The sequence below is a fragment of the Salvelinus fontinalis genome, chromosome 3, assembly GCF_029448725.1.
Source record: "Salvelinus fontinalis isolate EN_2023a chromosome 3, ASM2944872v1, whole genome shotgun sequence".
In the NCBI taxonomy this organism is placed as follows: domain Eukaryota; kingdom Metazoa; phylum Chordata; class Actinopteri; order Salmoniformes; family Salmonidae; genus Salvelinus; species Salvelinus fontinalis.
In genome coordinates this window covers 64,411,066-64,424,713 of record NC_074667.1, presented here as the reverse complement: position 1 = coordinate 64,424,713, position 13,648 = coordinate 64,411,066, and the positions used below count along the sequence as shown (strand labels likewise).

Sequence of the window (13,648 nt, the reverse complement as noted above, 5' to 3'; positions counted from 1 at the left end):
CCGTCCCTACACTCTAACCACTAGGCTACCTGCCGTCCCTACACTCTAACCACTAGGCTACCTGCCGTCCCTACACTCTAACCACTAGGCTACCTGCCGTCCCTACACTCTAACCACTAGGCTACCTGCCGCCCCGTCATTCAGTAGAGGCAAACACACCGCTGGTGTTGAAAACCTGAGATGGAAATATCTGTTGTGTTTTCACTGATGATGCTTCCACTGAATCCTCGTAGGTAATGTGATTTATAACTGATGATTGGACCACTAGCACAGTAATAACAACCCTATTCCTGTGTTGACACCTAGCTAGCTGTGGTTTGTCCTAGTAGCAGTTATGGTAGCATAATCATGTTGATGCTCACATAACCATTCTATTCTATGAGTCACTGGTCAGTATTGCTGCTGCATTCTGATAACTCTCATCATAACATTGTTAGTTAATCACTGCAGTCTGATAACTCTCATCATAACATTGTTAGTTAATCACTGCAGTCTGATAACTCTCATAATAACACCGCCAAATAGACAGAGAGGGAAAGGGAGACTAAGGGGGAGAGAGGAAGATATGGAGATAGAGGCAGACCAGGAAGTTAATTATTCAAAGAAATTAATTCAAAGGTTTAATTATTGAACCCAGAGGAAAAACAAGAACAACTCTTAAATCGGTATCATTAAGCAGTAACACATTATTACTACTACTGCTATAATTATTATTATTACTATTATAATAATAATCATTCGTATTATGTTATTGGTACTCCAAATAGTAGTGGTATGTTAGTAGGTGTGATTGTACCAATAGTAGTTTAATGATGGGGGTGATGGTGGTGGTAGTACTGATGTAGTGGTGAAGTTGACAGTTAGTTTAAGTTATAGTAGGTAGAGATATTAGAGGTATAAATGCTACTAGTGGTAATGGTAGTAGAGATATTAGAGGTATAAATACTACTAGTGGTAATGGTAGTAGAGATATTAGAGGTATAAATGCTACTAGTGGTAATGGTAGTAGAGATATTAGAGGTATAAATACTACTAGTGGTAATGGTAGTAGAGATATTAGAGGTATAAATACTACTAGTGGTAATGGTAGTAGAGATATTAGGGGTATAAATACTACTAGTGGTAATGGTAGTAGGTAGAGATATTAGAGGTATAAATGATACTAGTGGTAATGGTAGTAGAGATATTAGAGGTATAAATACTACTAGTGGTAATGGTAGTAGGTAGAGATATTAGAGGTATAAATGCTACTAGAGGTAATGGTAGTAGGTAGAGATATTAGAGGTATAAATGATACTAGTGGTAATGGTAGTAGGTAGAGATATTAGAGGTATAAATGATACTAGTGGTAGTGGTAGTAGAGATATTAGAGGTATAAATACTACTAAAGGTAATGGTAGTAGTAGAGATATTAGAGGTATAAATACTACTAAAGGTAATGGTGGTAGTACAGATAGTTGTAGTATTAGTGTTAATTGTATTGGTGGTAGCATTTGTTTTAGTAGTAATACTATTAGTTTGTTTATGTTTATCCTTTAATCGTCCGTATTATTTATTATATTTTGTATTACAATGTTATTGTTGTCTTGTTGTTATTTCTATTATGTATTTACTTGTATAATAACTTATTTTAATCACTATTTGACTTTCATGTAAAAAAACAGCTTGAATTTGAGAGAGAGAGAGAGAGACAGAGAGAGACAGAGAGACAGAGAGAGACAGAGAGAGAGAGAGAGACAGAGAGAGACAGAGAGAGAGAGACAGAGAGAGACAGAGAGAGACAGAGAGAGAGAGAGAGAGAGAGAGAGAGAGAGAGAGAGAGAGAGAGAGAGAGAGAGAGAGAGAGAGAGAGAGAGAGAGAGAGAGAGAGAGAGAGAGAGAGAGAGAGAGAGAGAGAGAGAGAGAGAGAGACAGAGACAGAGAGAGAGAGAGAGAGAGAGAGAGAGAGAGAGAGAGAGAGAGAGAGAGAGAGACAGAGAGAGACAGAGAGAGACAGAGAGAGACAGAGAGAGAGACAGAGAGAGAGACAGAGAGAGAGAGAGAGAGAGACAGAGAGAGAGACAGAGAGAGAGACAGAGAGAGAGACAGAGAGAGAGACAGAGAGAGAGACAGAGAGAGAGACAGAGAGAGAGACAGAGAGAGAGACAGAGAGAGACAGAGAGAGACAGAGAGAGAGACAGAGAGAGAGACAGAGAGAGAGACAGAGAGAGAGACAGAGAGAGACAGAGAGAGAGAAAAGGAGGGACATAAAGGAGGACGTTTGATTTTTGAAAACAGAACTGGTTTAATCAGGTGTTTTTTCCCTCATTTCCTCTTTTAAAGCAACAAACTAAACGACCAATTAGGATTCTTTCTCACCTCCATTTCTTTCTCTCCAAACAGGCTTAACGGGAGATGACCTCGATAAGAGGAAAGAAGTGTATGGTGAAAACCTGATACCTCCGAAGAAGCCAAAGACCTTTCTCCAGTTAGTATGGGAAGCCCTGCAGGACGTGACTCTGATCATCCTGGAGGTGGCCGCTTTGATCTCTCTGGGACTGTCCTTCTATCAGCCTCCGGGAGGGGACAGCGGAGAGTGTGAGTACTGACACGTATGCACACGGTGGAGATACACGTATGGACACAGGCACGTACAATCCTATTGTGTTCAATCTAAAGGTCATATTTGGTGAATTTCAACTAAGGACTTAACCTGGTGTTTTACCGTAAAGGCCCAGACTTTATGTGTTTCAAATCAAATCAAGTTTTATTGGTGACATGGTTAGCAGATGTTATTGCGAGTGTAGCGAAATGCTTGTTCTTCTGGAATCTAACAATTCCACAACAACTACCTAATACATACAAATCTAAGTACAGGAATGGAATAAGAATATATACATATAAATATATGGATGAGCGATGGCCGAGCGGCATAGGCAAGATACAATAGATGGTATAAAATACAGTATATACATGTGAGATGATGCAAGATATGCAAACATTATTAATGTGGCGTTATTAGTGACTAGTGTTCCATACCTTAAAGTGGCCAGTGATTTCAAGTCTGTACGTAGGCAGCAGCCTCTCTGTGCTAGTGATGGCTGTTTAACAGCCTGATGGCCTTGAGATAGAAGCTGTTCTTCAGTCTCTCTGTGTTAGTGATGGCTGTTTAACAGCCTGATGGCCTTGAGATAGAAGCTGTGTTTCAGTCTCTCTGCTTGCTGTATGGACGGGGACAGTATATCCAGAGAGAGCCATGATTACATGAAACAGAGTATGTTACAGTCCCTGATATCTTTCTGGAAGGAGATCCTCGCCCTGAGCTCATCCAGCGACTGAACATTAGCGATATACTTGGAAGCGGTGGATTGTGTGCACGCCTCCTGCTTCGGACTAAAAGTCCACTCCGAATACCTCTTTTCCGCCGGCGGTGGATTGGAGCAGCCTCTGGGATGAATTCAATCGCCTTAAAAGATACGTTCATAGGATACAATTCAGGAGAGTTCCTGGTCAAAATGCCGCCTTTCTGATATCCCAAAGTTATTTTTCCGGCTGTATGTAATAATGCAAAGAACATTCCGGGCTAATAAAAGTAAAAAAAAATACTGCAAAGTTGCGTAGGAGACTGAAACAAGGCATCTGTGTACATCGGCACCATCTTATGAAGAGGAGTCATCTGCTTTTCCCAGCATTTTCTGAGACTAAACTGACGCACCTTCAACGACACATAACACCTCATATAATTCTGTCCAAAAACAAAAGAACATTTCTCTTACCAAGTGGCATATAGGCTATTTATGTGAATTTGACTTAATCCTGCCTAATTGGCGGGCCGGAGCTGGTCGCAATGTTGATGTAGGCTCTAGTGTTATATTTCGGGAACTGTGTTTCCATAACTAGGGCTGACACTGAGGACTTGTGAAGAGCAGAATCAACAACTTCTGCATCATCAAGACTGTTGCTTTGTGAGAAAGGTGTTAACTGTGTTAGGTGTTACCCCATGTTCACAGTTAGACATTGTTATATAAATGCAAGCTGAAAAATACGTGTCATGGCTTTGGCCCCAAGTGAGATCATGTCCATTGAGGCCACAGCCCAGTGAGACTCTGGAGCCGGGCTTTGGAGGTGGAAACAGAACTAAAGGACTATCGCTCAGTAAAACTCACTTTCTGTCATCATGAAGTGCTTTCAGAGATTAGTAAAGGATTATATCACCTCCACCTCCCTATGTCATCCTAGACCTTCAATTTGCGTACCGCCCCAATAGGTCCACAGACGATGCAATCGCCACCACACTGCACACTGCCCTAACCCATCTGGACAAGAGGAATACCTATGTGAGAATGCGGTTCATTGACTACAGCTCAGTATTCAACACCGTAGTTCCCTCCAAGCTCATTATTAAGATGGAGGCCCTGGGTCTCAACCCCACAAGCCCTGTGCAAATGGGTCCTGTACTTCCTGACGGGCAACAACCACTCCACTTCCCTGATTCTCAAAACTTGGACCCCACAAGGGTGCGTGCTCAGCCCCCTCCAGTAATCCTGTTCACCCATGACTGCGTAGCCATGCACGCCTCCAACTCCAACAATCATCAAGTTTGTAGACGACACAACAGTTGTAGGCTTGATTACCAACAACGATGACAGCCAATAGGGAGGAGTTCAGGGCACTCAGAGTGTGGTGTCAGGAAAATAACCTCTTACTCTTACGTCAACAAAAATAGGAGATGATTGTGGACTTCAGGAAACAGCAGAGGGAGCCGTCCCCTATCCACATCGACGGGACAACAGTGGAGAAGGTGGAAAGTTTTAAGTTTCTCAGAGTACACATCACGGACAAACTGAGATGGTCCACGCACACAGACCGCGTGGTGAAGAAGGTGCAACAGCGCCTCTTCAACTTCAGGAGGCTGAAGAAATGTTGCTTGTCACCTAAAACACTCACACACTGTTACAGATGCACAATTGAGAGCATCCTGTCGGGCTGCATCACCGCCTGGTACGGCAACTACACCGTCCTCAAACGCAGGTCTCTCCAGAGGGTGGTGACCGGGAGCACATTGCCTGCCCTTCAGGACATCTACAGCACCCAATGTCACAGGAAGGCCGAGAAGATCATCAATGACAATAACCACCCAAGCCACTGCCTGTTCACCTCGTTACCATCCAGAAGGCGAGGTCAGTATAGGTGCATCAAAGCAGGGACAGAGAGACTGAAAAACAGCTTCTATCTCAAGGCCATCAGACTGTTAAATAGCCATCACTAGCCGGCTACCACCTGGTTACTCATCCGGGTGGTCTCCCTTAGAGGTTGTTGCACTAGAGGTTGTACACAGACATGGAACACTGAAGAGTGAAGAGGCGACTCCGGGATACTGGCCTTCTAGGCAGAGTTGCAAAGAAAAAGCCGTATGTCAGACTGGCAATAAAAAGAAAAGATTAAGATGTGCAAAAGAACACAGACACTGGACAGAGGAACCTGTCCTGTGCCTAGAAGGCCAGCACCCCGGAGTCGCCTCTTCACTGTTGACGTTGAGACTGGTGTTTTGCGGGTACTATTTAATGAAGCTGCCAGTTTAGGACTTGTGTGGCATCTGTTTCTCAAACTAGACACTCTAATGTACTTGTCCTCTTGCTCAGTTGTGCACCGGGGCCTCCCACTCATCTTTCTATTCTGGTTAGAACCAGTTTGCAGTGGTTTTGAAGGGAGTAGTACACAGTGTTGTACGAGATTTTCAGTTTCTTGGAAATTCCTCGCATGGAATAGCCTTAATTTCTCAGAACAAGAATAGACTGATGAGTTTCAAAAGAACGAGCTTTGTTTCTGGCCATTTTGAGCCTGTAATCGAACCCACAAATGCTGATGCTCCAGATACTCAACTAGTCTAAAGAAGGCCAGTTTTATTGCTTCTTTAATTAGAACTACAGTTTTCAGCTGTGCTAACATAATTGCAAAAGGGTTTTCTAATGATCAATTAGCCTTATAAAATGATACATTTGGATTAGTTAACAGAACGTGCCATTGAAACACAGGAGTGATGGTTGCTGATAATGGGCCTCTGTACGCCTATGTAGATATTCCATAAAAAATCAGCCGTTTCCAGCCACAATAGTCATTTACAACATTAACAATGTCTACACTGTATTTCTGATCAATTTGATGTTATTTTAATGTACAAAAAATGTGGTTTTCTTTCAAAAACAAGGACATTTCTAAGTGACACCAAACTTTTGAATGGCAGTGTATATAGACATGGAACACAGATCCCTTTAATAATGGAACACGTATCCCTTTAATAATGGAACACTTGTCCCTTTAATAATGTGCAACTTATCCCTTTAATAATGGAACACTTATCCCTTTAATAATGGAACACCTGTCCCTTTAATAATGTAACACTTATCGCTTTAATAATGTACATGTCAAGTTCCTGACCTATTTCTGTTAGTTTGTTATATGTGTTAGTTGGTCAGGACGTGAGTTTGGGTGGGCATTCTATGTTTTCTGTTTCTGTGTTGGTTTTGGGTTGCCTGGTATGGCTCTTAATTAGAGGCAGGTGTTTGGCGTTCCTCTAATTAAGAGTCATATTTAGGTAGGCGTTGTCATAGTGTTCGTTGTGGGTGATTGTCTTCCGTGTCTGTGTCTGTACACCTCGCGGGACTGTTTACGGTTTGTTCGGTTTGTGTAGCCTATGTTCCTATTCGTGCGTTTTTCTTGTTTTATGTAAGTACGTCGTCTAGGTCTGTCTACACCGTTTGTTGTTTTTGTTAGTTTAATCAAGTTCGTGTTTCGTTAATAAAATATGTCTTTTCACTACGCTGCGCCTTGGTTCCCTCAATACTCCTCCTCTTCCGAAGATGAAGAGGAGGAGGAATGCCGTTACAGAATCACCCACCAAATCTCCAGAACCAAGCAGCGGAGTAAACGGAGTAAGGGACAGGAAAAGAAGGAGGAATGGACTTGGGATGATATATTGGACGGGAAAGGTTGCTACACATGGGAGGAGATCCTGGCTGGTAGGGATCGCCTCCCATGGGAACAGCTGGAGGCACTGAGGAGGGCAGAGGCTACAACACCCAAACATTTCTTGGGGGGGGGGGAGGCTAAGAGGTAGTGGGCCTAGGGCAGGTAGGAGACCTGCTCCCACTTCCCAGGCTTACCGTGGAGAGCGGGAGTACGGGCAGGCGCTGTGTTACGCAGTAGAGCGCACGGTGTCTCCTGTACGAGTGCATAGCCCAGTGCGGGTTATTCCACCTCCCCGCACTGGTAGGGCTAGATTGGGTATTGAGCCAGGTGTCATGAGGCCGGCTCAACGCGTCTGGTCTCCAGTGCGTCTCCTCGGGCCGGCATACATGGCACCTGCCTTACGCATGGTTTCCCCGGTTCGCCTACATAGGCCGGTGCGGGTTATTCCACCTCCCCGCACTGGTCGGGCGACCGGGAGCATTCAACCAGGTAAGGTTGGGCAGGCTCAGTGCTCAAGAGTGCCAGTACGCCTCCACGGTCCGGTATTTCCGGCGCCACCTCCCCGCCCCAGCCTATTACCTACAGTGCCTACACTACGCACTAGGCTACCAGTGCGTCTCCTGAGCCCAGTTCCTCCTCCACGCACTCTCCCTGTAGTGCGTGTATCCAGTTCGGTGCCTCCAGTTCCGGCACTACGCACTAAGCCTCCTGTGCGTCTCCAGAGCCCTGTACACACTCTTTCTTCTCCCCCTACTAATCCTGATGTGCTTGTCCTCAGCCCGGTGTCACCAGTGCCGGTACCACACACCAGGTATAGAGTGGGCTTTGAGAGTCCAGTGTGCCCTGTCCCTGCTCCCCGCACTAGTATGAAGGTGCGTGTCCTTAGCCCGGTGCCTCCAGTTCCGGCACCACGCACCAGGTCTACAGTGCGCCTTATCCGGCCAGAGCCATCCGTCTCCCCAGCGCCATCTGAGCCATCCGTCTCCCCAGCGCCATCTGAGGCATCCGTCTCCCCAGCGCCGTCTGAGCCGCCCATCTGCCATGAGCCTGCAAAGCCGCCCGTCTGCCATGAGCCTGCAAAGCCGCCCGTCTGCCATGAGCCTGCAAAGCCGCCCGTCTGCCATGAGCCTACAGAGCCGTCCGCCAGACAGGAGCCGCCAGAGCCGCCCGCCAGACAGGAGCCGCCAGAGCCGCCCGCCAGACAGGATCCGCCAGAGCCGCCATCCAGACAGGATCTGCCAGAGCCGCCAACCAGACAGGATCTGCCAGAGCCGCCAACCAGACAGGAGCGTCCAGAGCCGTCAGCCAGACAGGAGCGTCGAGAGCCGTCAGCCAGCCATGAGCGTCGAGAGCCGTCAGCCAGCCATGAGCGTCGAGAGCCGTCAGCCAGCCATGAGCGTCGAGAGCCGTCAGCCAGCCATGAGCGTCGAGAGCCGTCAGCCAGCCATGAGCGTCGAGAGCCGTCAGCCAGCCATGAGCGTCGAGAGCCGTCAGCCAGCCATGAGCGTCGAGAGCCGTCAGCCTGCCATGAGCGTCGAGAGCCGTCAGCCTGCCATGAGCGTCCAGATTCGTCAGTCAGCCATGAGCTGCCCTTCAGCCAGAAACGGCTATATACCCAGAACTGCCCCTCAGTCCAGAGCTGTCTCTCTGTCCGGAGCTGCCTTTCAGTCCGGAGTTGCCCCTCTATCCTGATCTCCCTCTCTATCTTGAGCTACCTCTATTTTCTGATCTATCCCTCTGTCTGGTGCTATCCCTCTGTCTTGCTTTATCTCTCTGTCCCGGTGCTGTTCCTGTCATTGATGTTACTAAGAGGATTTTGTGGGGGTAAATTGAGGGTGGACATTTGTAGGGGGAGAGGGAGGCTAGGATTGATTATGGTGGGGTGGGGACCTCGCCCGGAGCCTGAGCCACCACCGTGGTCAGATGCCCACCCAGACCCTCCCCTAGACTTTGTGCTGGTGCGCCCGGAGTTCGCACCTTATGGGGGGGGTTATGTCACGTTCCTGACCTATTTCTGTTAGTTTGTTATATGTGTTAGTTGGTCAGGACGTGAGTTTGGGTGGGCATTCTATGTTTTCTGTTTCTGTGTTGGTTTTGGGTTGCCTGGTATGGCTCTTAATTAGAGGCAGGTGTTTGGCGTTCCTCTAATTAAGAGTCATATTTAGGTAGGCGTTGTCACAGTGTTCGTTGTGGGTGATTGTCTTCCGTGTCTGTGTCTGTACACCACGCGGGACTGTTTACGGTTTGTTCGGTTTGTGTAGCCTATGTTCCTATTCGTGCGTTTTTCTTGTTTTATGTAAGTACGTCGTCTAGGTCTGTCTACACCGTTTGTTGTTTTTGTTAGTTTAATCAAGTTCGTGTTTCGTTAATAAAATATGTCTTTTCACTACGCTGCGCCTTGGTTCCCTCAATACTCCTCCTCTTCCGAAGATGAAGAGGAGGAGGAATGCCGTTACAGTACAACTTATCCCTTTAATAATGGAACACTTGTCCCTTTAATAATGTTTTACTCATTTCATATGAATATACTGCATTCTAGTCAAGTCCATCCTATTTAAGTATTGCTGTACGTATACTATTCTATCCTACGTATTCTACAGATATACTAAATATTAAATCCACATACTGTCCATAATGACTATACATCCCATCACATACATTACTAGTCAAAAGTCTGGAGGGTTTTTCTTTATTTGTACTGTTTTCTACATTGTAGAATAATAGTGAAGACATAAACTATGAAATAACACATATGGAATCATGCAGTAACCACAAAAGTGTTAAACAAGTCAAAATATATTTCAGATTTTAGATTCTTCAAAGTAGCCACCCTTTGCCTTGATGACAGCTTTAATCACTCTTGGCATTCTCTCAACCAGCTTCACCTGGAATGCTTTTCCAACAGTCTTGAAGGAGTTCCCACATATGCTGAGCACTTGTTGGCTGCTTTTCCTTCACTCTGCGGTACAACTCATCCCAAACCATCTCATTTGGGTTGAGGTCGGGTGATTTGTGGAGGCCAGGTCATCTGATGCTATTATAATAGTTATACTGGACCACCTGGAGGGGTATTAGAATAGTTATACTGGACCACCTAGAGGGGTATTATAATAGTTATACTGGACCACCTGGAGGGGTATTATAATAGTTATACTGGACCACCTGGAGGGGTATTATAATAGTTATACTGGACCACCTGGAGGGGTATTATAATAGTTATACTGGACCACCTGGAGGGGTATTATAATAGTTATACTGGACCACCTAGAGGGGTATTATAATAGTTATACTGGACCACCTGGAGGGGTATTATAATAGTTATACTGGACCACCTGGAGGGGTATTAGAATAGTTATACTGGACCACCTGGAGGGGTATTATAATAGTTATACTGGACCACCTGGAGGGGGATTATAATAGTTATACTGGACCACCTGGAGGGGTATTAGAATAGTTATACTGGACCACCTGGAGGGGTATTAGAATAGTTATACTGGACCACCTGGAGGGGTATTATAATAGTTATACTGGACCACCTGGAGGGGTATTAGAATAGTTATACTGGACCACCTGGAGGGGTATTATAATAGTTATACTGGACCACCTGGAGGGGTATTATAATAGTTATACTGGACCACCTGGAGGGGTATTAGAATAGTTATACTGGACCACCTGGAGGGGTATTATAATAGTTATACTGGACCACCTGGAGGGGTATTAGAATAGTTATACTGGACCACCTGGAGGGTATTAGAATAGTTATACTGGACCACCTGGAGGGGTATTAGAATAGTTATACTGGACCACCTGGAGGGGTATTAGAATAGTTATACTGGACCACCTGGAGGGGTATTATAATAGTTATACTGGTCCACCTGGAGGGGTATTATAATAGTTATACTGGACCACCTGGAGGGGTATTATAATAGTTATACTGGACCACCTGGAGGGGTATTATAATAGTTATACTGGACCACCTGGAGGGGTATTATAATAGTTATACTGGACCACCTGGAGGGGTATTATAATAGTTATACTGGACCACCTGGAGGGGTATTATAATAGTTATACTGGACCACCTGGAGGGGTATTATAATAGTTATACTGGACCACCTGGAGGGGTATTATAATAGTTATGCTGGACCACCTGGAGGGGTATTATAATAGTTATACTGGACCACCTGGAGGGGTATTATAATAGTTATACTGGACCACCTGGAGGGGTATTATAATAGTTATACTGGACCACCTGGAGGGGTATTATAATAGTTATACTGGACCACCTGGAGGGGTATTATAATAGTTATACTGGACCACCTGGAGGGGTATTATAATAGTTATACTGGACCACCTGGAGGGGTATTATAATAGTTATACTGGACCACCTAGAGGGGTATTATAATAGTTATACTGGACCACCTGGAGGGGCTGTAGAATAGCCCTGGTGGTCAACATTTTGCAGGGATAAGAGCAGGGAAGCACTCGTTTTTTTGTCACCTGGGGAGGCAGAACGGCCAGGAAATGGGCTACTGGTGAAACACTGGCGCTGTAATGGAAAAACACTAATTGTGTACGAGCTTCATCACTACCGTGTTATCATACTAGATCAACATGATCCCTTAAGTCTTGTTAACAGGAGTGACTGTGCATTGTGAGCTTTTTGGAATGAGAGGTGAGATCTGAGGGGGGGGAGAATAGTTTCTGAGGGGGATGGAGGTGAGATCTGAGGGGGGGAGAATAGTTTCTGAGGTGGTGGGGGGAGATCTGAGTGGGGGGGATAGTTTCTGCGGGGGAGGCGGGGGGAGATCTGAGGGGAGGAGAGGGGGGGTAGTTTCTGCGGGGGTGGCGGGGGCAGATCTGAGGGGAGGAGAGGGGGGGGATCGTTTCTGAGGGGGAGGCGGGGGGAGATCTGAGGGGAGGAGAATGGTTTCTGAGGGGGTGGCGGGGGGAGATCTGAGGGGAGGAGAGGGGGGGGGTAGTTTCTGAGGGGGAGGCGGGGGGAGATCTGAGAGGAGGAGAGGGGGGGGGTCGTTTCTGAGGGGGAGGCGGGGGGAGATCTCAGGGGAGGAGGGGGGGGTCGTTTCTGAGGGGGAGGCGGGGGGAGATCTGAGAGGAGGAGAGGGGGGGGGTCGTTTCTGAGGGGGAGGCGGGGGGAGATCTGAGGGGAGGAGAGGGGGGGGATCGTTTCTGAGGGGGAGGCGGGGGGAGATCTGAGGGGAGGAGAGGGGGGGGGTAGTTTCTGAGGGGGAGGCGGGGGGAGATCTGAGGGGAAGAGAGGGGGGGGGTAGTTTCTGATTGGGTGGCGGGGGGAGATCTGAGCGGAAGAGAGGAGGGGGTGGTATGAAGTGTTCACCAGAGACATCACCTTTAGGTGATGGCAATACAGTACATCAGCCCTCTATCAGAGCTGGGACATGTTCAATGAAGACACACGGGGCTGGCTCACAAATGGGTCTGTAGTACACTACTGTTGACTATGGGCCATTTGGGATGCAAACACAGCCATTAAGCCAGCAGGGTTTAGAGGGGCTACAGAAGCTGCAGAGTTAGATGGATACATCATCGTCAGTGTTACACGGCTCCATGGAGGCCCTGTTACAGGGTGCTGTAGTGTTACACGGCTCCATGGAGGCCCTGTTACAGGGTGCTGTAGTGTTACATGGAGGCCCTGTTACAGGGTGCTGTAGTGTTACATGGAGGCCCTGTTACGGGGTGCTGTAGTGTTACATGGAGGCCCTGTTACAGGGTGCTGTAGTGTTACATGGAGGCCCTGTTACGGGGTGCTGTAGTGTTACATGGAGGCCCTGTTACACGGTGCTGTAGTGTTACATGGAGGCCCTGTTACAGGGTGCTGTAGTGTTACATGGAGGCCCTGTTACGGGGTGCTGTAGTGTTACATGGAGGCCCTGTTACAGGGTGCTGTAGTGTTACATGGCTCCATGAAGGCCCTGTTACGGGGTGCTGTAGTGTTACATGGCTCCATAATGGCCCTGTTACGGGGTGCTGTAGTGTTACATGGCTCCATGAAGGCCCTGTTACGGGGTGCTGTAGTGTTACATGGCTCCATGAAGGCCCTGTTACGGGGTGCAGTAGTGTTACATGGCTCCATGAAGGCCCTGTTACGGGGTGCTGTAGGGCTCCATGAAGGCCCTGTTACGCGGTGCTGTAGTGTTACATGGCTCCATGAAGGCCCTGTTACGGGGTGCTGTAGTGTTACATGGCTCCATGGAGGCCCTGTTACGGGGTGCTGTAGTGTTACATGGCTCCATGGAGGCCCTGTTACGGGGTGCTGTAGTGATACATGGCTCCATGAAGGCCCTGTTACGGGGTGCTGTAGTGTTACATGGCTCCATGAAGGCCCTGTTACAGGGTGCTGTAGTGTTACACGGCTACATGAAGGCCCTGTTACAGGGTGCTGTAGTGTTACATGAAGGCCCTGTTACGGGGTGCTGTAGTGTTACATGGAGGCCCTGTTACGGGGTGCTGTAGTGTTACATGGCTCCATGAAGGCCCTGTTACAGGGTGCTGTAGTGTTACATGGCTCCATGAAGGCCCTGTTACGGGGTGCTGTAGGGCTCCATGAAGGCCCTGTTACAGGGTGCTGTAGTGATACATGGCTCCATGAAGGCCCTGTTACGGGGTGCTGTAGTGTTACATGGCTCCATGAAGGCCCTGTTACAGGGTGCTGTAGTGTTACACG

General features: G+C 47.2%; 1 protein-coding gene across 1 annotated transcript in view; it reads left to right on the top strand.

Annotated features, from left to right (window-relative positions):
* Positions 1-13,648, top strand: part of LOC129851335 (plasma membrane calcium-transporting ATPase 2-like) — a 229,177-nt gene that overhangs the window by 39,085 nt on the left and 176,444 nt on the right. Inside the window, exon 3 of the mRNA XM_055917802.1 lies at positions 2,383-2,577. Coding sequence (XP_055773777.1) covers positions 2,383-2,577 — 195 coding nt within the window. The remainder of the gene's footprint in view (positions 1-2,382; positions 2,578-13,648) is intronic.